The sequence below is a fragment of the Mobula birostris genome, chromosome 10, assembly GCF_030028105.1.
Source record: "Mobula birostris isolate sMobBir1 chromosome 10, sMobBir1.hap1, whole genome shotgun sequence".
Classification (NCBI taxonomy): Eukaryota; Metazoa; Chordata; class Chondrichthyes; order Myliobatiformes; family Myliobatidae; genus Mobula; species Mobula birostris.
The window spans coordinates 109,052,988-109,077,504 of NC_092379.1; the positions used below are offsets into that span (position 1 = coordinate 109,052,988).

Consider the following 24,517-nt stretch of genomic DNA (forward strand, 5'->3'; position numbering starts at 1 on the left):
AGGTCTACAGAATCTCTTGTCTGTTAATGAACAGTGCTTATTTCTTCTAAATACTCAGTGAAGATTTTGAGAACCATTTGAACCTAGTTTGCTTTTAGGCTTTCTCTAGGTAATTGTTTTTATATGACATCACCCCAATCCTGACAAACTAGTCTAGTGATTCTACCTAGTAATTGAAATGTATTGTGTTTGTTCAGGTCAGGACTTCACGGTAAACAAATTGCCTAAACAAATTTACAACTGACTTCTGCTTGCACTCTTTTATTTTATTTACAGTTTCTGCAAATTCCATTTTCCCCACATTTTTACTCCTCCACCTTACCTTGTGGAAACAAGTAAGATTAGGAGGATTAATGGCGCCTAATGGTGACTCCTTCGCTTGCATCTTCGGAAACAGCTCTATTTCCATCTTTAATGTCTCTATTTTTCCCTTTCAGGGTTCTTTTGAAGACCCTGACCTGGAGTTACTGTTCTTTGCGGGAATGGGACCTGCTCTCAGGGTTTCACGAATGGCCATTGTTTGGCACACCAAGGGCTCGGCCTAAGAGCTTCGCCTGCCTTCGGAGGCCTGGGATCTCATGGCTCTGGAGATGGGAGGGCTGGTGGTCGGTGCCTCTGCAGGAGATCGGTGTATCTGGAGAATGAAGGTCTCTGGGTGTGTGCCCAGAGACCTGAGATCTTTGGGCACAGGGCTTGGAAAAAGCGATGCAATGGACTTTGAACATCATAAACCAGTGAGTTGTTTGTTATGTCTCTCCTCTCGCTGTAAAACGGAGACACCTCTTTCTCCCTTATTAGGGAGAGAGAGAGCCTGTGGTATGTCGAATACCAGGTGAACAAGCAGTCTTTGGGGTACTGCAAATCTGTGTCTTTGCTGTTGTTTTGCTCATGCTTGAGTGCTTGGTGGTGGGTGCCGATGCTTTTTTTTGCTGTTGGGGGGAGGGGATCGTTGCTTGCTGCTGCTTACATGCGGGAGGGAGGGAAACTGGTGGGGACTTTGGAGTTCTAACATTTAACTGTCATTCATTCTTTAGGAGCACTCCTCTGTTTTCATGGATGTTTGCGAAAAAAAGCATTCCAGGATGTATATTGTATACATATCTCTGACGTTAAATGTACCTTTGAAGATTGATCAGCCTGCAGTGGGGTGAATGGAAGAGCTTTTGAAAGCAAAATATAAATTTGGTATGGTTGCCATTTATTGCCAGCATAATGCTTTATTATTGCAGCATGAAGTTTACTGAATAAAAGATACTTTTTCATGTAGACTTACTTAATCTTTTTTTTATTGGTTGAGGCAGAAGTTTAAGCTTTAATCCCAGGGGTTGAAATATAAAACCTCTTCACGTGCTTTTTAGCAAGCTCTCTGATGATGATCGAGATTTTGGGAAGCAAAAGAATACCCCTGGAATAAAGTACAATTTAGAGTATGGAAAGGGTATGATACAGCAATTTTTTACCAGTTTTTAACATCAAAGTCTTAACTTGTCCCCCACTTAGGGCAAAATAATATTATGCTACACATAAAGGAAACATATTTGAATTGTAAAGACGAGGAAATCTGCTGATGCTGGAAATTCAAGCAACACACACAAAATGCTGGTGGAACACAGCAGGCCAGACAGCATCCATAGGAAGAAGCACAGTCGACGTTTCAGGCTGAGCCCCTTTGTCAGTACTAACTGAAAGAAGAGATAGACAATATTTGAATTGTGTTTGTTTCATCAGAATGATATATTTTATTCTATCATTGCTTCATCCTGCAGAGGGGTGCTTCTATTTTTTGAGTAGCATAGATGGTTAATTTCTTAGATAATCTGCAATCAATCTTTTGGAGAAACTCTAGGAGAAATAAACTGACAAGTAGAAATAGGGTAGACGGCAATATAAATTCTTCCCTCAACTACGAGGGCTGTCTTCAGTGACTGTTGGATGCCATGCAATTAAAAAAAAACAGGTAGTGCAAGGGAAATTATTGCCATGACAGGGAGTAAACCGAACACTATGTTTCTAACAAATGTACCAGAGACAAAGACGTTCCCTTTTTGATGGATGCAGAAGTAGAGACATTTAGTTTGCTCTTTGTACATAATTGACTTGTGGTAAGATTGCACCTCACTTTCTCACAGTATGGGCATTGGTACGCAGGGCCTATAAAATGCAGTGTTAATGAAGAGATGGAGACAGAAAATCTGCAGATGCTGGAAATCCAAGGCAGCATACACAAAATGCTTGAGGAATTCAGCAGGTCAGTCGGCATCTATGGAAAGAAATAAACAGTTAACGTTTTGGGTTTGAAACCATTCATCGGGACTGGTAAATAGATGAGAAGTCAAAGTACGAAGGTGGGGGGAGAGGAGGAAAAAGTACAAGGTGGTAGGTGATAGGTAAAATCGGGAGAGGGGGAGAAGGCTGAAGTAAAGAGCTGAGAAGTTGGTTGGTGAAAGAGATAAAGGGCCGGAGGAGGGGGAATCTGATGGAAAATAAAAGGAGGAGGAGGAGCACCAGAGGAAGGTGATGGGCAGGTAAGGAGATGGGGTGAGAGAGGGAAACAGGAATGGGGAGTGGGCAATTACCAGAAGTTTGAGAAGTCAATGTTCATGCCACCAGGTTGGAGGCTACCCAGATGGAATATAAGGTGTTGCTACTCCAACCTGAGAGTGGCCTCATCGTGGCAGTAAAGGAGGCCACAGACCGACTTATCGGAATGGGAATTGGAAATAGAATTGAAATGGTTGGCTACCAGGAGATCCCACATTTTCTGGTAAGTGCTCAGCAAAGCAGTCTCCCAATCTATGTCAGGAATAACCAGTATATAGGAACCAACACTGGGAGCACTGGATACAGTGGATGATCCCAACATACTCATGGGTGAAGTGTCATCTCACCTGGAAGGACTGTTTGGGGCACTGAATGGTAGTGAGGGAAGAGGTGTGGGGGCAGGTGAAGCATTTGTTCTGCTTGCAAGGATAAGTGCCAGGAGGGAGATCAGTGGGGAGGGACCAGTAGAGAAGGGAGTTGCGTAATGGAAAGTGAGGGGGAGGGAAAAATGTGTTTGGTGGTGGGATCCTGTTGGAGATGATTGAAGTTATGGAGAATTATGTGCTAGACACGGAGGTTACTGGGGTTGTAGGTGAGGACAAGAGGAACCCTATCCCTGATATTGTGGTGGGAGGATTGGGTGAGGGCAGACATGCACAAAATGGAAGAGATGCAGGTGAGGGCAGTATTGATGGAGGAAAAGAGCCCCTTTCTTTGAAGAAGGAGGGTATCTCATTAGTTCTGGAGACAGAAGAACTGGAAGAAAGGAAAGGCATCCTCACGGAGATAGGATAGGAAGAGGTGTCATCTATATAGCTTTGGGAGTCAATGGGTTTATCGGTGGAATTTTTTTTTCTCCTGAGGTGAGGAGAGTGAGATGGAGAGAAGAGAGGGAAGAATCAGAAATGATCGATGTGAATTTGAGAGTGGAGTGATAAAATTGTTGAATTCTGCACAGGTACAAGAAGCAGCACCAAAACTGTCACCTATGGAATGGAGATGGTTTGGTATGGGGACTATCAACAAAAAGACAGGCATAGCTGGAGCCGTGTGGGTGAGGATGGCAAAAAGATGGAAAAGCATTAGTAGGAATAAGTAGTACCATAAGTAATAGATGTTTTGTTAAACGGAGACAGAATAAGTGAGAGTTCTTGAAAGATCTACAAGGAAAAATTAGAGACAGAATTAGCAGCACTGGACGAGTGAATTGATTAGAGAGAGCCAGTGTGGATTTCTTAAACAACAAGTCACAAAACATAGATACTGTAAATCTAAAATAAAGCAGAAAATGCTCGAAGTATTCAGCAAGTGAGTTAGCATTTGTGGTGAGAGAAACAGTGTTAATCTTTTAAACTGATGGGCTGTCAAAATGATAAACTTTAGAGAACAGCTGCAGAGGGATAGTGGTGGAAAGAAGAAAGAAATGTGATCAGTGGAAACGAGAAAGGCTGAGTGATATTGATTGATATGAACAGAAAGAGGGCCAGTGGAGACACAGGAGACTGCAGATGCTGGAATCTGGAGCAACAAGCAATTTGCTGGAGGAACTCATTGGGTTGAGCAGCATGTGTGGAAGGAAACTAACCGTCAACATTTCTGGTCGAAACCCTTTACTTGAGCAATACTCAATATTCCCATCTCTGCTCATCTCAACCCAGCCTCTGATTTTTACAGCTTGGGGTGGGGTGGAGTTTAATGGGGTGAGGAGGCACACAGAGGAGACCCGTTCCCACCCAGAAGAAAACTATCCCAATCTATTCTGCCATGTCTCAAATGTCTGCTTTTATGTATCAGGTGTCCATTGTAAATTGACCATTATAGCCCCGGGAGAACCTGCAACCTCTTTGGACTAGACTCTGGAGGGAAGCATACAGAAAGCTTCATGTCTGTTGATACAAAGACTACTGCTTTTGTTATTGTATATTAACGACTTGCATTTGGATATTGTTAGAAAATGTAGAGGAGGCTTGAACCAAAAAGCAGAGCAGCAGAGGTGATTCAATGGTTAATTGATAACTTTAATAATAATAGACTGCAAAATAACAAGCAATGAGAGGCCACATGAAAGAATAGAAACTAAATGTAAACAGGCAACAATCTAAACTTTAGGCAAGGAGAGTAAAAACTAGGAGTAAGTGGTTTGATGAGAAAACAAGGATGAGAACTGGGGTTGAATAGACTATGGGTAATAAATCTGGAATGAGTTGTGAGTCCCATTAGCTGGGTGGAGACAGGTTGGTGTCAGTGGGAGCAGGTCTGACAGGAATGGTGAGGTAAAATGTCCAAATGTATGGTTAGCACAAGACTTGGAGGAGTAATGAGCTGTTTTGAGGATGGAAATATACTAGTGAATCGGGTGGATAGTTAGCAAATGAAATTTAATGCGGAGGAATGTGGATATACTTAATGGGAAGAACAAAAAGAAGCAATATAAACTTGAGGGCACAAGTCCAGAAGGGGGATAAGAAGAGTGAAATTTGAAACTAATTCAAAGCAGTGGATATCCAAGTTGACAAAATAGTTTTTAAAAATAAAGCATATCAGGATTATAGATATAAATAGAGAATTCGAGATAAGGACATCAAACATTGGCTTAGTGCCAGTTTAAAACAGATACAATAATTTTGGATACAATGCAGAAGTTGTTTATCAGAATAATTCCAAAGATGTGGGACTTTGTGTAACTAGATGGAGTGGAGAAGTTGGGATTACTCTCATTGAAAAAAAGGAAACTGAGAACGGGAGATAGGTATCAAAATTCATGAGCAAAATCAAGGGTATTGTCAGAATTGATAAGAAATTCCTGTCAGCAGAGGCTTCAAGAATGGCATGAATAGTTGGGGGAGGAAAGCGTATGGGTAAAGAACCAAAAGTGCTTGAGGTTTTTTTAAACATGGTGAGTGGTTCAGGTATGGAGTGCACTGCCAACTGATTGAATTGCAGTTTTCTAAAGAGAGCAGGATAAAGAAAGTAGGGATTGGTCCCTCCACGACTCCCTGATCCACACGTCCCTCCCCACGGATCTCCCACCCGGCACTTATCCCTGTAAGCTTAAGTGCTACACCTGTCCCTACACCTCCTCGCTTGCTACCATTCAGGGCCCCAAACAGTCCTTCCAGGTGAGGCAACACTTCACTTGTGAGTCTGTTGGGGTCATCTATTGCATCCGGTGCTCCCGGTGGGCCTCCTCTACATCGGTGAAACCCGACGCAGATTGGGGGACCGCTTCGTCAAGCACCTCTGCTCCATCCTCCACAACAGGCAGGATCTCCCGGTAGCTACCCACTACAGCTCTGCTTCCCATTCCCATTCAGATATGTCTGTAAACGGCCTCCTCTACTGCTATGATGAGGCTAAACTCAGGTTGGAGAAGCAACACCTCATATACCATCGAGGTAGTCTCCAGCCCCTTGGTATAAAAATAGAATTCTCCAACTTCCGGTAATTCCCTCCCCCTCCCTTCCCCTATCCCTATTTCACTCCGCCCCTCCCCCAGCTGCCTATCACCTCCCTCATGGTTCCACCTCCTTCTACTACCCATTGTGTTTTCCCCATTCCTTCTTCACCTGTCCTGCCTATCACCTCCCTGCTTCCCCTCCTCCACCCCTTTATCTTTCCCTTTACTGGTTTTTCTCCTGGAACCTACCAGCCTTCTCCTTCCCACCCTCCCCCACCTTCTTTATAGGGCCTCTGCCCCTTCCCTCCTCAGTCCTGACGAAGGGTTCCGGCCCAAAACGTTGACTGATCATTTCCACGGATGCTGCCTGCCCTACTGAGTTCCTCCAGTGTGTTGTGAGTGTTGCCAGGATAAATATCTGAAAGGGAAGAACTTGCAGATTTTTAGAAGAAGGCAGCAGCTGAATTGCTTTTGCATAGTTCGATTTGAAGACAATTGTCTCCATCCTTGCTATAATCATACATGATTTTGATGTTTGTAAGTCTCCAGCTGCTTCAACTTACCAGAAAATTACATTATTATATTTTGCACTTTTTTTATTTGTTAGTTTTTTTCAGGGGTGTACAAGGTACCCAGGACATCTTAGGGAGCGGTGTCTCAGAAAGGCAGCGTCCATTACTAAGGACCTCCAGCACCCAGGGCATGCCCTTTTCTCACTGTTACCATCAGGTAGGAGATACAGAAGCCTGAAGGCACACACTCAGCGATTCAGGAACAGCTTCTTCCCTTCTGCCATCCGATTCCTAAATGGACATTGAAGCTTTGGATGCCTCCTCACTTCTTTAAAAAGTATACAGTATTTCGATTTTTAGACTTTTAAAAAAATCTATTCAATTTACATAATTGATTTACTTGTTTATTTATTATTATTGTTTTTTTTTCTCTGCTAGATTAATGTATTGCATTGAACTGCTGCTGCTAAGTTAACAAATTTCACGTCACATGCCGGTGATAATAAACCTGATTCTGATATTGTTTGTGCCTTAAATGTTCTGTTCCCAATTACTCCTGAAGAAATGGTGAACCACCTTCCCAAACCATTGCAGTATAGTGAGGAGCTCCAGGTGATAATGAACTCAGCCATGTTAATGCCATTGAAAGGTGATCAGATTCTCTCATGTCAAAAAACTGAAGTGGCACAAATATTAGTTGTCACCTCTGATAGCATCGCCAAATGTGTGAAAGTGGGGACTGCTTCATTTTCCAGTGTTAAGTGTTTCACATCCAAAGTTTGTGCATTCGATGTGGAAAAAGAAGAATTTCTTCTCTGAGGGCTATGGAATCTTTTAAGTTCTCTATCTGAGAGTCAGGTTGCTAAATGTCATAAAATAGAGAGTGGTGGGTCTATAGAACAAGCTATGAGAGAAAGCTGCACGGCTAGGAACTGTTATAACACTTAATAGATAGTTAGACTGGTACATAATAATGAAAGGTTTAGAGCAGGGGTTCCCAACCACTTTTATGCTGTGGACCATACCATTAAGCAAGGGGTCTGTGGATTCCAGGTGGAAAACCTCTGCTTTGGAGGAATATGGGGCAAACATAAGACAAATAGTTGAAAAGTTGGTCAGTGCAGTATAGGGCTGAAGGGGCCTTCTTCTCAACAAACAATAGAAGTTGTAGGTTACAGAAAGCAAAGCTGACATGAATCAAAAATCAGATCAGGGATAATCTATGTGAATGGGAGAATATGCTGCAGGGGTTGACTGCCTCAGTTCCTTTTATCTTCTTATTCCTTGACTGGTTCACTCTTCAGGACATGGCCATCTGGTTATTGATGGTGTTAACTGCTCAATTCTGATACTTCTTTTTCGTGTTATATATGGCAAAGTAACCTTCTCGTTGTCACCTATCATTAAGTCATGGTAGGTAACAACGAGGCTTCCTTGCTTCATATAACCCGCTGCTAAAATACTTCAGAGGATCTAGAGAAAATACTGGATGGATTATGATTCTATCTGCTGGGGCTTCTTTAATAAAACAAGAGATTAGATGGTACATCTGAGAACATTGTCTGTAATATTTGATTTTGTAAGTACAATTGTCATTTTGCATCTCGATAACCTTATGCCAATGCTTCCCTGATTTAGACAGTTATTCCTAAAAGTTTGTAAGTAAGCTCGGCAAGATCATCGGGTTGGTTGTGATTTCATTCCATCAGGATTCATAAAATCACATTTTATTGTTTGGATTTTATTTTTGAAAGCAGTAGTTTTGTGGTTAACAATGCTGACAGAGCATTCATCCCACCTCTCATTATAGACTATTTTACTAAATTTAAAATTCCACAATTGCCATGGGAAGAATTTTATTTATTGTTCTGGACTTAACTGTGTAATTGTGCACTATCAATGAACCCTATACTCTAAAGAGCTTGTTATTGTACATAATTACGACACAGATATTGTGGAACAAGGAAGAAATACCAAATACCATCTATAAATTTGCTGCCGATACAACTATTTGTAGAATCTCAGGTGGTGACAAGAGGGCGTACAGGAGTGAGATATCAACTAGTGGAGTGATGCCGCATCAAAAACATGGCACTCAATGTCAGTAAGACAAAAGAGCTGATTGTGGACTTCAGGAAGGGCAAGACGAAGGAACACATACCAATCCTCATAGAGGGATCGGAAGTGGAGAGTGAACAGTTTCAAGTTCCTGGGTGTCAAGATCTCTTGAGGATCTAACCTGGTTTCAACATATCAATGTAGTTATAAAGAAGGCAAGACAGTGACTATACTTCATTAGGAGTTTGCAGGGATATGGCATCTCAACAAATACACTCAAAAACTTCTATAGATGTACTGTGGAGCACATTCTGACAGGCTGCATCAATGCTTGGTATGGGGGGGGGGGCTACTGCACAGGACTGAAGGAAGCTGCATTGAATTGTAAATCTAGTCAGCTCCATCTTAGGTACTTGCCTACAAAGTACCCAAGACATCTTCAGAGAGCGGTGTCTCAGAAAGGCAGCGTCCATTATTAAGGACCTCCAGCACCCAGGGCGTGCCCTTTTCCCATTGTTACCATCAGGTAGGAGGTACAGAAGCTTGAAGGCACACACTCAGCAATTCAGGAACAGCTTCTTCCCCTCTGCCATCCAATTCCTTAGTGGACATTGAACCCTTGGACACTACCTCCCTTTTAAAAAAAAATACAGTATTTCTGTTTTTTGCATATTTTTAATCTATTCAATATACATATACTGCAATTTATTTATTTCTTCTATATTGTGTATTGCATTGAACTGCTGCTGCTAAGTTAACAAATTTCACGTCACATGCCGGTGATAATAAACCTGATTTTGGGCTGAGAATAGAAAATGCAACTGCAGTCATGAGCACGAGTCAAATCTTGACATCAAAAATTGCATTTTGTCTTAAGTGGCAATAATTTCATCCAAAGACGAGGTAATTTCCAGTTAATAATGCAAAAATGCAGAGAAGGAGACTTAAACTGTTCTTACAGTTTGATTTTATGAGATTGACCAGTTTGACATCAAATTAAAATGTTACATTATCCAACATCAAAGTTTCATAAAATTGCACAATATCTAAATTAGCAATACAATTTGAACTCTGTAAATTTGCATGACTACAAAGGTAAAAAGTTTGTTCAAAATTTAACCCTTCCACCACCAGTCTCAAGGTAGTAAACACCAGTATCTCATTGTCACCCAGCTCATATTGGAACTCCCATCGAAAGAATAAATAATTGTTTTTCAGAGCAGTCTACAAAAATTTTCAATGCTCAGCAAAATGTTCTACAGTCTCCCAGAACACTGGCTTCCCTGATATACAATAATTAATGCATTTCCATCTAACCCCATAATTGAAGGAAACTTTACATTGAGAGTAATCATAAAATATTTTCCAACCAATTTGTTAGACAATTCATTTTTAAACTGATTAAGAATGAAGGCACATCTTCATTAAGAAACGATGAGGTTTTACAAAACTCAGAACCCATGAAATAGCAACAGAAGTATCTTAATTTCTTTTTCAGTTTTCATACTTCACACTCTGGGATGCCTTTGCAGTGGAAGCAAGAAGGAACTTAATCATTAATAGAATCTGCAGGTGGCATGAACACTAATGCATCACTAAAAGTATGGCCAAATGGTCGTAGCCTGTAAACCCCATACATCATAACATGCATATGGTTCGGAGAACTTCCATGAAAAGTAATGGCTAGATCAGAGCAACATCCTTCCACAACTTCATTTTGATTGTTAGACATTGCCTCCTCAATGAGGGTGTTTACATTTTTTGAGTTGAACAGTTCTTTTCCTTCATTATCTTCTGCATTTTCAGCAAATACTCCCGTGTATTTCAAACATACTGCAAGTTCCTTTTCTTCTGACATCTTCCACAGTAAAGTCCCCTTCTCAGGGCATTTCACTGAATCACTCATAACCCCATACAGCCTTTCTAATGCTTCTACGCTTAGGACCACACCTGAAGAAGTTTCTACATATTCCACATTACCCGATTTGACTGTATGGCCAATGTAGAATGGCTCTCTTGGATCTTTATTTAACAAAAAGAATTTAAGATTTTCAATAATTGCAAATGAAGTTGCACGCACCAAAAAGAACCAGCTATAGTCATCCTTATAGTTTTGATAAGCATGCTTGAAAGCTTTTCTCGTCCCGATCCATTGGTCTTCCGTTCCGAGGGGGACTGACGGAAAGGGTTTTATGGTTTCAGAACTGTAAAAGACAGCTCTGTCGCAATGCTTGCTCCACGTTTCCACTACAGAGGCCCAATAACCAATTTCTTTCGTTTTAACCATGATCAAACACAAAACCCGGATACTTTGGCTGAGCTCCATTCGCTTCGCCTCTGAAAGTTTCAACAGTTCGTCCTTGTTGGGGACTTTGAGGTGGTGATGTTCATGATTTTGGGATCTCATTTGGCCTCCCATCTTAGAGTTGTCAAGAAGAGTGAAAAACAAACAGAACATTCCGCCCAAAATTATACCCTTCAGGAAGGAAGTGCTCTCTGCAATCATCTTTGGATCTGGCGACGAGGGACAGAAGGTCGGTCGAAAAGGAGTGTTCTTCCAGCAATCACCTCTGGTTTGGGGATGACAAAATAAAGTTGTGCATCAGATCAGCTCTTTGAAAAGCAGCGCTGAGGCAGAGTAGAGGCAACGACATTTCGGCCGAGCCCCGAGAAAAGGCGACACATAGTGTCCGTCACCAGGGTAACACACCTCAGCAGTAGCTCCCGGCCCGACCGTCTCCCACACCCACACCAGCTGCCATCTGCGCCCACCCGCTCACCTGCAACCGTTAACCATAAGCACCACTCCCGCTGGGAACTCGCACGAAGTCGCCAAACGGCGAAGCGGCTACTTCCAAGTCATCCGGAAGTTCGAATCCGCCAGGATGAAACACGGCCGCCTGTGGCGACCATACTTTATATTGGCAGGAATGAAACGAGCGGAAGTCTGAGGAGGTAACTAAACAGAGCAAGTTCATCACAGGTAGGAGAGCATTTTTCCTTGCGATGTGTAGGAAATTTGATGATGTTTATCAAGGGCCATTTGTTTAACATAAGTTTTTAAAAGCATTATTGGCTCTTACCTAATGGCAACAGCCATCTTCTCCGTGATGAATCACCACACCCCAATCACAGAACTAAACCGGCAACGGTGGCTCACTTCACCAGGTCACTTCCCTGCCGAAGCTGTGAATTTACCCTTATTGTTTCTATTATATCTGTTATTCCATGCTGCTGTAATCGAATCATCTTCCCTGCTCTTCACACATGATAATTTCTATGCTGCTACCTTTTATTCATTCTGCGGTTCGATTTCCCCTTCTCTTCATGTTTGGAAATAGTGTGTATCCACAGTGGCTGTACAAGTTTCGTCACTATTGTACTTGGATACTGTGGACAAACTGTTATTAACATGCGTAATAATTATGGTTTCTTTTACATGAATATAATTTCATCATTGATATTTTGATAAAGAATCGACATCTGCAAAATTAACAAGTTAATCCCTATTCAGACACCAGCAGAATGTCAAGATAATACAGTCTAAATGAACCAGAAACCATATTTCTTATTTACACAAACAAATGTAGATCTACGAAGAATAAAAGAATGTTCCTTGGAAATCCAATCCAAAACTACAGCATGTGTATTTTCTCCTCCAATTTAATTGACTTCTGTGTTTATTATTAAATCCAATTCCTTCACCCTTTCAAACAATGCATGGATATATTAAACCACAATGCTTGTAGCATATTAGATTTTGTAAAACATTGAATGTCATGTCAATGACAATGATCTTGTACCATACGAATATCTGTCTAGATTTGGGCTTATTGTTAATATGTAAACTTTAATGTACTTTGAAAGCCCAATGGAATGTTGTGTGTCAATGAGATATGGGTAATAATTAAAATGTTTAATTGATTTCTGAGAACTGTGTTAATAGACACACAATGTGTTTAGAAACAAAAACAGGCTGTGTAAATGGCATGAAAAAAAGGTCTGACTTTGTCTGGTGATTACTATGCATTTGTGAAGCTTATGGATATATTGGGCTTTTTTTTAAATGTTCTTTGAACTTCAACCAGGACGGGGATCACCATCGGTGCCTGAGATCCAGAGGTGGTTTCACAAGTCAAAAATTGGAGTTCCCATTACAGTAACAATCAAGTAGTGACTAAGAATCATGAGCCCAGAAATCTTTGTGACTTGCTTATGTAGTATTTTGTGTGGTTTAACTGTGCTTTTTAAGTTCCGTTAATGCCCCATCTCCCCCTCGTATCCCACCCGTTATTTATTTTTATACACACATTCTTTCTCTCACTCTCCTTTTACTCCCTCTGTCCCTCTGACTATACCCCTTGCCCATCCTCTGGGTTCCCCCCCCCACCCCTGTCTTTCTCCCTGGACCTCCTGTCCCATGATCCTCTCATATCCCCTTTGCCAATCACCTGTCCAGCTCTTGGCTCCATCCCTCCCCCTCCTGTCTTCTCCTATCATTTTGGATCTCCCCCTCTCCCTCCCACTTTCAAATCTCTTAAGAACTCTTCCTTCAGTTAGTCCTGACGAAGGGTCTCGGCCTGAAACGTCAACTGTACCTCTTTCTAGAGATGCTGCCTGGCCTGCTGCGTTCACCAGCAACTTTGATGTGTGTTGCTTGAATTTCCAGCATCTGCAGAATTCCTGTTGTTTGCATTTCTACCAATACTGTTGTTTAAAAAAAAATAGCAGCCACTAATACATCAGGTCAATTGAAACCAGTCATTAAGCATTGCATATCCTGATTCAACAGGACAATAGATGTTTGTTGATATTAATTGGCCCTCATCAATACCACTCATTACAAAACTCTGGAGGTGTGGTTACAGTATTCAGTGATTTTGTGTATTTTCCAACTTTGAACAAAAATTGACAGGGACATCTGTAAAAATGAAACCCATTCATAACTTGGAGACGGCCTGTATAAAGCTATCCACAGCAGAATTAACTGTTATATAATATATTAAAACTAATTATGGTATTTTGTAAAATTTTCCTCTTAATTATTTCTGTTCCAAAGTAAACAATGTCAGATTTTCAGGTCTCTGCAGACAACAGGAGATCGAAAAACATTTATATGATTATTGTCAATCTTTTTCAAGACCTTCACATCTTTATGAATAAGTGTAACCAGAAATGGGGTCAACTAGTCAGATTTAAATGATTAAAACTTTGAATACTCACCAGCACTTTTAATTCCATACTCAAGTTTGTATCTGGAAAAACAGTGATTTTTCAATTCCCTGCCTTCCATTTTCTTTGTGGGCCTATTATGCAGTATTTTATTGAAAGTCCTTCCATTAATTTTACTACTCTCACCTATTCTCTTCATGATTTCACTTTTTTTTTCTTTTTAAGAAAAGCTTTTGTTTCACATCAAACAAACTTTTCTCAATAAACCTTTTCTCTTGTCAGAATTTTTCAGTCATCTTCTATTTCACATCCTGATGGTCTTATATGGAGAGCTGTATTTTATTTAAATATTTAAATAATTGTTGCTGGTCATAGACTGAATAAAGGAAATGAACATTTATAAAAAAATGTTGCCTGAGAAAATATGGAAACTGAAATGAGATTCCATAAATGGACTGAAGAGAAAATGGAGAAGATTGTTTGCCCAATGCTGGAATAATTTATGATCCAACATTTGAAGCAATATTGAATTGAATTGAGTTTATCACTTACATCCTTCACATACATGAGGAGTAAAAACCTTTATATTACGTCTCTGCCTGAATGTGTAATGTGCAAATTATAGTAATTTGTAATAAATAGTATGTACAGTAAGATTTACAACAGAACAGTCAATATAGCTTAGAAATACAATTGTGTCAGCATGAATTAATCAGTCTGATGGCCTGGTGGAAGAAGCTGTCTCAGAGCCTGTTGGTCCTGTCTTTAATTATGCGGTACCGTTTACCGGATGGAAGCAGCTGGAACAGTTTGTGGTTGGGGTGACTCGAGTCTCCAATGATCCTTCAGGCCCTTTTTACACACCTGTCTTTGTAAATATCCTGAATAGTGGGAAGTTCACATCTACAGATGCGCTGGGCTGTCTGCACCACTCTCTGCAGAGTCCTGTGATAGAGGGAAGTACAGTTCCCATACCAGACAGTGATGCAGCTAGTCAGGATGTTCTCAGTTGTGCCCCTGGAGAAAGTTCTGAGGATTTGGCGACTCACGCCGAACTTCTATAACCATCGGAGGTGAAAGAGGCGCTGTTGAGCTTTTTTTCACCACACAGCTGGTATGTACAGACCACGTGAGATCCTCGGTGATGTTTATACTGAGGAACTGAAAGGCGCTGCTGTGTACTTATTAAGTTTACTTAATGATGAAGGCATACAATGATGCAGTGGGTAGTTGATGGATTATTTTGAGTATTTGCATTTCAGTGGGAGTAAGGCAGCAAATGACTGAGGTGCACTGAGTGAAATCTGGAAGAACTGGTTACTCTTATTGAAATTGTCTATACTGTGTGTTGAGTTTGTAATTGAGTTATGAATTGGCAATGCGCTGTTTATTTAATAATTCACTGGAATCAATTTAGTTGTTATTGAATATATAATGCTCCAGTAAAAGGGATTTAATTTGCAAATTAAAGGGATATGACTGGGATGCAAAATAAAATGATATGATAAAGTATAAAGACGTGTGGCCCATAAACATGAGAGTTTGAATTTAGAAAACAACCATGATTGCATTGAAAATTAATTCAAAAGATTTTGCCATCAAAATTGAATGTATACATTAATGCATAATGTGGGTCATTGTGGACAAAAGGAGCCTGTGACTGCTACTGAGGAGAAAGTGGATGGGGCCCAGAAATGGTTTGGGCCTAAGCCAAAGTACAAAAAGAAGGCCAGACAGCTTGGATGACAGGGCTGAAAAGTGCTTGAAGCAGGGTAAACAGGTCATACAACGGAAATTTGGATTAAACAAGAAAAACCACTATTTTAATTTGGGTTAGAGAAAAGAAGGAGAAAATTGGGATAAAAATAATTTAAGGTGGGAAACCAAATTTGCATTTCAGATTGACTGTACTGGAGTGCTCTTATTGAAAGGCACATTGGAATTGAAAAGCTGAAGTTAGGGCTGTTGACAAAAAACAAGTGACAAAAGAGTAAATGAACTGATGGTGCAGGAGCTGTGTATCTATTTTCTGTCTGTTGGAGTTGTGTATGTATCTTCTGTTTGTATTGTATTTTGCGCCACATTTATTATGGTAATCTGTCACGTGGGTTAATCTGTCACGTGTCATTAAGAGGGAAAAGATGAACTATGAAAGGATGCAGCAAATAATATCAAAGAGGATACTAAAAGCTTTTTCAAGTGTATAAAGAGTAAAAGACAGGTGAGAGTAGATCTAGGATTAATAGAAAATGATGCTGGAGAAATTGTAATGGGAGATAAGGAGATGGCGGAGGAACTGAACAAGTATTTTGCATCAGTCTTCACTGAGGAAGACATCAGCAGTATACCGGACACTCAAGGGTGGCGGGGAAGAGAAGTGTGCGCAGTCACAATTATGACAGAGAAAGTACTCAAGAAGCTGAATAGTCTAAGGGTAGATAAATCTCCCGGACCAGATGGAATGCACCCTCATGTTCTGAAGGAAGTAGCTGTGGAGATTGTGGAGATTGTGGAGGCATTAGCAATGATCTTGCGAAAGTGATAGATTCTGGCATGGTTCCGGAGGACTGGAAGATTGCAAACGTAACTCCGCTATTTAAGAAGGGGGCGAGAAAGCAAAAAGGAAATTATAGACCTGTTAGCTTGACATTGGTGGTTGGGAGGTTGTTGGAGTCGATTGTCAAGGATGAGGTTACAGAGTACCTGGAGGCATATGACAAGATAGGCAGAACTCAGCATGGTTTCTTTAAAGGAAAATCCTGCCTGACAAACCTATTATAATTTTTTGAGGAAATTACAAGTAGGCTAGACAAGAGAGATGCAGTGGATGTTGTATATTTGGACTTTCAGAAGGCCTTTGACAAGGTGCCACACATGAGGCTGCTTAACAAGATAAGAGCCCATGGAATTATGGGAAAGTTACATACGTGGATAGGGTGTTGGCTGATTGGCAGGAAACAGAGAGTGGGAATAAAGGGATCCCATTCTGGTTGGCTGCCGGTTACCAGTGGTGTTCCACAGGGGTTCATCTTGGGGCCACTTCTTTGTATGTTGTACATCAACGATTTGGATTATGGAATAGATAGCCTTTGTGGATAAGTTTGCTGACGATACAAAGATAGGTGGAGGGGCTGTTAGTGCTGAGGAAGCAGAGAGTCTGCAGAGAGACTTGGATAGATTGGAAGAATGGGCAAAGAAATGGCAAATGAAATACAATGTTGGAAAGTGTTTGGTTATGTACTTTGGCAGAAGAAATAAACGGGCAGACTATTACTGAAACAGGGAAAGAATTCAAAGTTCTGAGAGGCAACGGGTCTTGAGAGACCTCGTGCAGGATACCCTTAAGGTTAACCTCCAGGTTGAGTTGGTGGTGAAGAAGGCAAATGCAATGTTGGCATTCATTTCTAGAGGAATAGAGTATAGGAGCAGGGATGTGATGTTGAGGCTCTATAAGGCGCTGGTAAGACCTCACTTGGAGTACTGTGGGCAATTTTGGGCTCCTTATTTAAGAAAGGATGTGCTGAAGTTGGAGAAGGTACAGAGAAGATTCACTAGAATGATTCCGGGAATGAGAGGGTTAACATATGAGGAACGTTTGTCCGCTCTTGGACTGTATTCCTTGGAGTTTAGAAGAATGAGGGGAGACCTCATAGAAACATTTCGAATGTTGAAAGGCATGGACAGAGTGGATGTGGCAAAGTTGTCTCCCATGATGGGGGAGTCCAGTGCGAGAGGGCATGACTTAAGGATTAAAGGGTGCCTATTCAGAACAGAGATGCGAAGAGATTTTTTTAGTCAGAGGGTGGTGAATCTATGGAATTTGTTGCCACGGGCAGCAGTGGAGGCCAAGTCATTGGGTGTATTTAAGGCAGAGATTGATAGGTATCTGAGTAGCCAGGGCATCAAAGGTTATGGTGAGAAGGCGGGGGAGTGGGACTAAATAGGAGAATGGATCAGCTCATGATAAAATGGCGGAGCAGACTCGATGGGCTGAATGGCTGACTTCTGCTCCTTTGTCTTATGGGTTGAGGTGTGGTGAAAGCAAATGAGTATAGTTACGTATTCACACTCAATCAGTTAGTCTAGTTGAGGGGTAATGAGTCTGGGGAATTATATTTTTTGTTGACCACTAATTGGGATGTTATTGGAATGCTTGAATATGTTAATTAGTTACACTAATTTTGTTATTTTGCTAACTAGATTGGTAATTGGATTGCTTTATTACGCTGCTTGAACACTGATATCGCTATTAAACGTCAAGTTAAAGCATTGTATCCACTAGTTTTGTTTTGTTAGTTTTTATCGCTGCAAGATTGTTTGTCTTTGCTGGTTTTGTAATAAAGGATTGAATGTACCTTTTTTGATTTGGAGATTTGTTGTTTGGAAGCACGTCCCACTGTGCTGAGTATGCTGGCATAGTCTCTTAGTGGTCTTGGTTGGTTTTCAGGTAACCACTCCAAATGGCATGAAGTTTAAAAAGAGGAAAAAAGGAAACTTGTTTCTCAGAGAGACAAGTTTGAATATCAGTAGACTCTGTTTTGTTTTGGCCATTAAAATTACATTGGGCAATTCCAAATATCAATATCCCCCACAAGTGCATCCACGGAGCCAAGAGTCACTGAAACAAAATTGATAGTCTAACCAAATGATCAACAGCCATGAGACAGTACAACATGACTCCTTCCCTTCATTGTGGGGCACTTCAAACAGAGCAGCCTGAAGAAATCTCTTACAAACTACTGCTAACATGTCCCCTGCAGAGCCAGAGGAGCCATCACACTCAAATGCTGTCACTCTACCATCAAAGATGATGACTAGGCGACCCTGCGCCAACACTTTGGCAAGTCCAATCACTTGGCTGTACTTCGACTCCTGGCACGTAGGGAGAGATTGAAGACCGTAGCACCAGTGAGTGGCCTGGACTATCTCCAGAGATCTGAGTGAATGTGCCACTGTTGACACTAACTTCATCACGACCTGTGCGCATGAATGCATGCCTTCAAGAACATACTGAGTTTTCCCAAACCAGAAGCTCTGGATGGACCAGGAGATTTTCCATCGTGTGAAGGCTGGATCTGTGCATTCAAGACCAGCTATCCAGAATAGACCAAGGAGTCCAGGTGTGACCTATGGAAGACCATTGTGAAAGTGAAAAGACAATTGTGTGTGACAGTCTGATGCACAACAGCTGTGGAGAAACCTAACAGCATAAATGGCAATAATGCTCCACTCCTGATGAGCCAAACAGTTTGAAAGGGAAAGTACACCTGTGTGAATGTCTGGCAACCCTGTGAACTTTGTCTCAGAGGCTGATGTCAGAGCATTCTGCAGGAGGGAGAACCCTTGCAAGGCATCAGACCCCGCTAATGTGCCTGGCAGGGTACTGAAAAACAGTGCGGGCCAACTGGATAGAGAGTTCAACCTCTCACTGACGTAGTCAGATGTTTGTACTGGGTTCAGAAGGGCATCGATCATATCAGTGCCCAAGAAGAGCAGGGTGAGTTGCTTCAGTGACTGTTGACCAGTAGCATTCATGTCTACCGTATTGAAGTTCTTCAAGAGGTTGTTTATGGCTTGAGCAAGAATTTGAATGTGTTACAGTTTTCTTACTGCTACAGCAGATCTACATTGGACACAATCTCACTGGCTCTAGAGACCGAGAAAATGGCAATACATGCATTTGAAGTCAGAAGTTTACATACACCTTAGCCAAATACATTTAAACTCAGTTTTTCACAATTCTTGACATTTAATCCTAGAACACATTCCCTGTCGTAGGTCAGTTAGAATCACTACCACCAGCACCTTTACTTCCTGAGAAAACTAAAGAAATTTGGCCTGTCCCCTAAAACCCTCACTAATTTTTATAGATGCACTGTAGAAAGCATTCTTCTAGGGTGCATCACAACCTGGTATGGAAGTTGTCCTGTCCAAGACCGAAAGAAGCTGCATAAGATTGTGAGCACGGCGCAGCACATCACACAAACCAATCTTCCGTCCTTGGACTCACTTTACACCGCATGCTGTCGGAACAGTGCTGCCAGGATAATCAAGGATAAGACCCACCCAGCCAACACACTTTTCGTCCCTCTTCCCTCCGGGAGAAGGCTCAGGAGCTTGAAGACTCATACGGCCAGATTTGGGAACAGCTTCTTTCCAACTGTGATAAGACTGCTGAACGGATCCTGACCGTACCCTCCAAATATCCGGACCTGCCTCTCGGTTTTTTTGCACTACCTTACTTTCCATTTTTCCATTTATGATTTATAATTTAAAATTTTAATATCTACTAATTTTAACTATTCTTAATATTTTTAATATTTAATATTTGTAATCTAGGGAGCAGGAAGCACAGGATCAAATATCGCTGTGATGATTGTACGTTCTAGTATCAATTGTTTGGCGACAATAAAGTGTAAAGTAAGTACTTTATTTTAAGAATGTGGAATGTCAGAACAATAGTAGAGAGTAGAGAGAATGATTTATATCAGCTTTTATTTCTTTCATTACATTCCCAGTGGGTTAGAAGTTTACATACACTTTGTTAGTGTTTGGTAGCATTGCCTTTAAGTTGTTTAACTTGGGTCAAATGTTTTGGATAGCCTTCCACAAGCTTCTCACAATTTTGTTCCATTCCTCCAGACAGAACTGGTGTTACTGAGTCAGGTTAGTAGGTCTCCTTGCTCGCATACGCTTTTTCAGTTCTGCCCACAAATTTTCTATCGGATTGAGGTCAGGGCTTTGTGATGCCCACTCCAATACCTTGACTTTGTTGTCTTTAAGCAATTTTGCCACAACTTTGAGGTATGCTTGGGGTCATTGTCCATTTGGAAGACCCGTTTGTGACTGAGCTTTAACCTCCTGACTGATGTCTTGAGATGTTGCTTCAATATATCCACATAATTTTCCTTCCTCATGATGCTAACTATTTTGTGAAGTGCACCAGTCCCTCCTGCAGCAAAGCACCCCCACAACATGATGCTGCCACGCCCATGCTTCATGGTTGGGATAGTGCTCTTTGGCTTGCAAGCCTCACCCTTTTTCCTCCAAACATAATGGTGGTCATTATGGCCAAACAGTTCAATTTTTGTTTCATCAGATCAGAGGACATTTCTCCAAGAAGTAAGATCTTTTTCCCCATGTGCACATGCAAACTGTAGTCTGGCTTTTTTATGGCGGTTTTGGAGCAGTGGCTTCTTCCTTGCTGAGCAGCCTTTCAGGTTATGTCGATATAGGATCCTAAAACCCTCACTAATTTTTATAGATGCGCCGTAGAAAGCATTCTTCCAGGGTGTATCACAACCTGGTATGGAAGTTGTCCTGTCCAAGACCGGAAGAAACTGCATAAGATCGTGAACACGGCGCAGCACATCACACAAACCAACCTTCCGTCCTTGGACTCACTTTACACTGCACGCTGTCGGAACAGTGCTGCCAGGATAATCAAGAACATGACCCACCCAGCCAACACACTTTTCGTCCCTCTTCCCTCTGGGAGAAGGCTCAGGAGCTTGAAGACTCGTACAGCCAGATTTGGGAACAGCTTCTTTCCAACTGTGATAAGACTGCTGAACGGATCCTGACCCGGATCTGGGCCGTACCCTCCAAATATCCGGACCTGCATCTTTGGGGTGACTGGAGACACTAGCTAAAAGAAGAGAGCGCGCGTGGTCTCCAGAATGAAACAGACACTGTATATGTTTGTATTTTTTTATCAACAGTTTTCACCATATGATGTTAATGTGGAAGAGTGAACAGTAAATGGTTAACCTTACTACGACTCTGTCTTCATTGGCTCCGGTTTAACTTGGTGTTTAGTCAGAGTTTCAACACACTGCATGAGAACACTACTGTGAAAAGGCATAATCATTAGACGTTTTAACAAGTGGTACGATGGCTTCGCGATCAAGCATCAAGTCACTTGCACTCAGCACCAAGAGCAGTAGGACATCGACAAGTGTGGCTGCCCTCGCAAGGACTAAAGCAGAAGCCGCCAAGGTGCGAGCATCATATGCTAACCAAGAAGCAAAACTGAAAATGGAAAAGGCTGCCAGAAAAGCGGAAGACCAGTTGGAAAAGGCAAGGATAGATACAGAGTTAGAAGTGCTGACGCTACGAGAAGCTGATGCAGCCGCGGTGGAAGCACAAGTGTTGGAAAACGCTGAAGAAATGCACGTATTAGACAAAACAGGAAATTCTATGTCAGAATGGGCCAAATTGGAACGCACCAGCGAATATGTCCAATCTCAAATTGACCTGCAGGTTCATTCTCCCTCTCCATACTTGCCTGTTGGCGTCCCATCTCATGTGAAATCACGAGGAAGCTTTGTTGCATGGCGTTTACCTGGGGAAGACAACTCACAATCGTACCCTTGCCACAAACTCAAGTATGAAAGGGCTGACTACGAATACTTCCCGACACCAAACTTACCAGATCCGGCGAGATCAGAGACAAAGGTTGAAGTCAGAACATCAAATCACATCATGAACGTACATGCTCAGTCATACGTTCCCCAACATATTCCCCCAGCTAGCACGCCACCTGCAGCAGAACCCTTGGCACAGTATTTAGCGCGACGAGACCTCGTCAATTCAGGACTGTACCAGTCTGATGATAAACCTGAAAATTACGGTGCGTGGACATTTACTCATGGAGATTCAAGGTACTAAAGAAGATGGCTATTTAACTGGCCTGTCGTATCTGTATACCTCATGTGGAGTTGGACCAATTGTGGACAAGCTTCCATTTGGGCTGCAGGAAAAATGGGTGTCTATTGGCTCAGAGTACAAGGAAGAGAACGGTGGTCGATTCCCTCCCTCTGAGTATTTTAGTAGGTTTGTGTGCAAGGAAGCGAAGAGGCGAAATGACCTAGCTTCATGAATCAAGGCAGCACCACAACTCACACCAAGCTAATCAAACCCATTTCAAACAATTTTGTCATCAATAAACCCATCTCCATGCATAAAACCGGTCTCTGCAATCAACGATGACCCTAGCAAGAATTGCCCATTGCACAACAAACCCCACCCCTCAAAAAATGCAGAATGTTTCGAAACAAACCCTTTGATGAAAGAAAGGCCCTTCTCAAGGCAAAAAGAATAAGTTTTAAGTGCTGTTCCTCTACCTCCCACCTTGCTAAAGAGTGTACGTTCCCCGTAAAGTGCTCGGAATGTAACAGCACTAATCTCGATGGAGCCATGCATCCCGGCCCGTCACCGCAAACTGCTGAGGCTCCTCCGCTCACACAAGAGGATAGCGGGGAGGGAGAGCATCACTCTGATACAACTATTGTCAGCTCGAGCTGCACAGAATTTTGCGGTCCAGGTCAGTTGAGCTGTTCGTGCTCAAAGATCTGCCTTACTAAGGTATACCCTAAGGGAGCCAAAGACAAGGCCATCAAGGCCTGTGTAATTCTGGACGACCAGAGCAACCACTCACTACTGAGACCAGAGTTCTTCGAGTTGTTCAGCGTAAAGGGTAATCCATTCCCATACTACCTCAGAACTTGCTCTGGCATCGCAGAAGCATATGGCAGGAAGGCAGAAGGCTTCCAGCTCGAGTCGCTGGATGGCAAAGTTGTCATCAGTCTCCCTCCACTCTTGAGAGTGCAATGAGATCTTGAATAACCGATCCGAGATTCCGACGCCAAGCACAGTGCTACACCAGCCCCATCTTCACCACATTGCCAAGCGCATCCCAGAACTGGATCCAGAAGCAGAAATACTCCTGCTACTCGGAAGAGATGTTCTTAGGGTGCACAAAGTCAGGCAGCAGGTTAATGGACCACACAACACCCCCTTCGCCCAATGTCTGGATCTGGGCTGGGTGGTGATAGGAGAGGTATGCCCTGGCAACGTACACAAACCGACAGTTAACGCGCTCAAGACTAACGTGCTAGAGAGAGGCCGCCATTCAATTTCTCAGCCCTCCACCAGTGTTATGTGTATCAAGGAAGCACAACAAAGGCATGAGCATAGTAAAGCAACTGAGAAGACACCGGGACAGTCAGTCTTCGCTCAAACTAAGCACGATAATAAGCTTGCTCCATCAGTGGAAGATGCCATCTTCTTAAAAATAACGGACACAAAGGTTTTTAGAGATGAAGCAAACAACTGGGTCACCCCACTACCATTCAGAGTACCGTGCCAGCGCTTACCAAACAATAAAGAGCAGGACCTCAGCCGGTTCACATATTTACAATGAACCCTGAAAAGGAAACCTGAGACCAGTTACAGAGGTCGTTCTACTTCTACCTAAAGACTGATCTAGAGACTGAAGTTCTATACCATGTTTATAGTGACCTTACAAAGGTCAGGCGAGGAGTGTGTTGCCCTTAAGGCATTTATTTGACTTTGTTGGGTCTATGTTTTAAATGATTTGTTGTGAACTGTTTTCCAGTTAAAGTTAAAGGTTGATAACTATGTTACAGTTTAACAAAGGTAAATTCATTGTCTGTGGTATATCGTGACATGCGATGACATCACCTCCAGTTTCACCACGTCTTGGTTCGGGAAGGTGTGAAGCTGGGTGCCGTGCGTGTAGCATGGTCGTGAAGAGCTCTGTTTCTACCCACAAAGAAACATTATAGAAGCAATGCTGTAAGTTCATAAGAATGTATTTGAGGTAAAAATATTAAGGCGGTTTCTGTTAAGGAAGCGGCGGTTGGGGTGGTGTGCGTGCCAGCTTTTCAATTTCAAATGCGGGGTCAGCTCGAGCCCGATGGCGGTTTGACACGACCCCCTCGCCCGCAACTCGGGGCGGCTGGAGACACTTGCTAAGAGAAGAGAGCGTGCGTGGTCTCCAGAATGAAACAGACGCTGTATATGTTTGTATTTT

The 24,517-nt window shown here is 42.1% G+C and overlaps 2 protein-coding genes across 3 annotated transcripts in view; one reads left to right on the forward strand and one right to left on the reverse strand.

The window, feature by feature from the left end:
* Nucleotides 1-9,177: 9,177 nt before the first annotated feature.
* On the reverse strand, nt 9,178-11,824 carry c1galt1c1 (C1GALT1-specific chaperone 1). Of its 2 annotated transcripts, none has more exons than XM_072270801.1 (2): nt 11,592-11,824; nt 9,178-11,078 (listed from the first exon to the last, which is right to left on the reverse strand). In XM_072270801.1, exons 1-2 carry the CDS (start codon nt 11,606-11,608, stop codon nt 10,058-10,060), a joined length of 1,038 nt encoding a protein of 345 aa, XP_072126902.1. In that variant the 5' UTR covers nt 11,609-11,824; the 3' UTR covers nt 9,178-10,057. The 2 variants fall into 2 exon arrangements, with proteins under 2 accessions (XP_072126902.1, XP_072126901.1); XM_072270800.1 differs by lacking the exon at nt 11,592-11,824 and adding an exon at nt 11,289-11,405.
* The window catches only part of LOC140204245 (non-POU domain-containing octamer-binding protein-like), a 99,691-nt gene continuing 86,356 nt past the window's right edge, over nt 11,183-24,517 (forward strand). The window contains exon 1 of the mRNA XM_072270797.1: nt 11,183-11,491. The gene's annotated coding sequence lies outside the window, so the exon portion shown is untranslated. The remainder of the gene's footprint in view (nt 11,492-24,517) is intronic.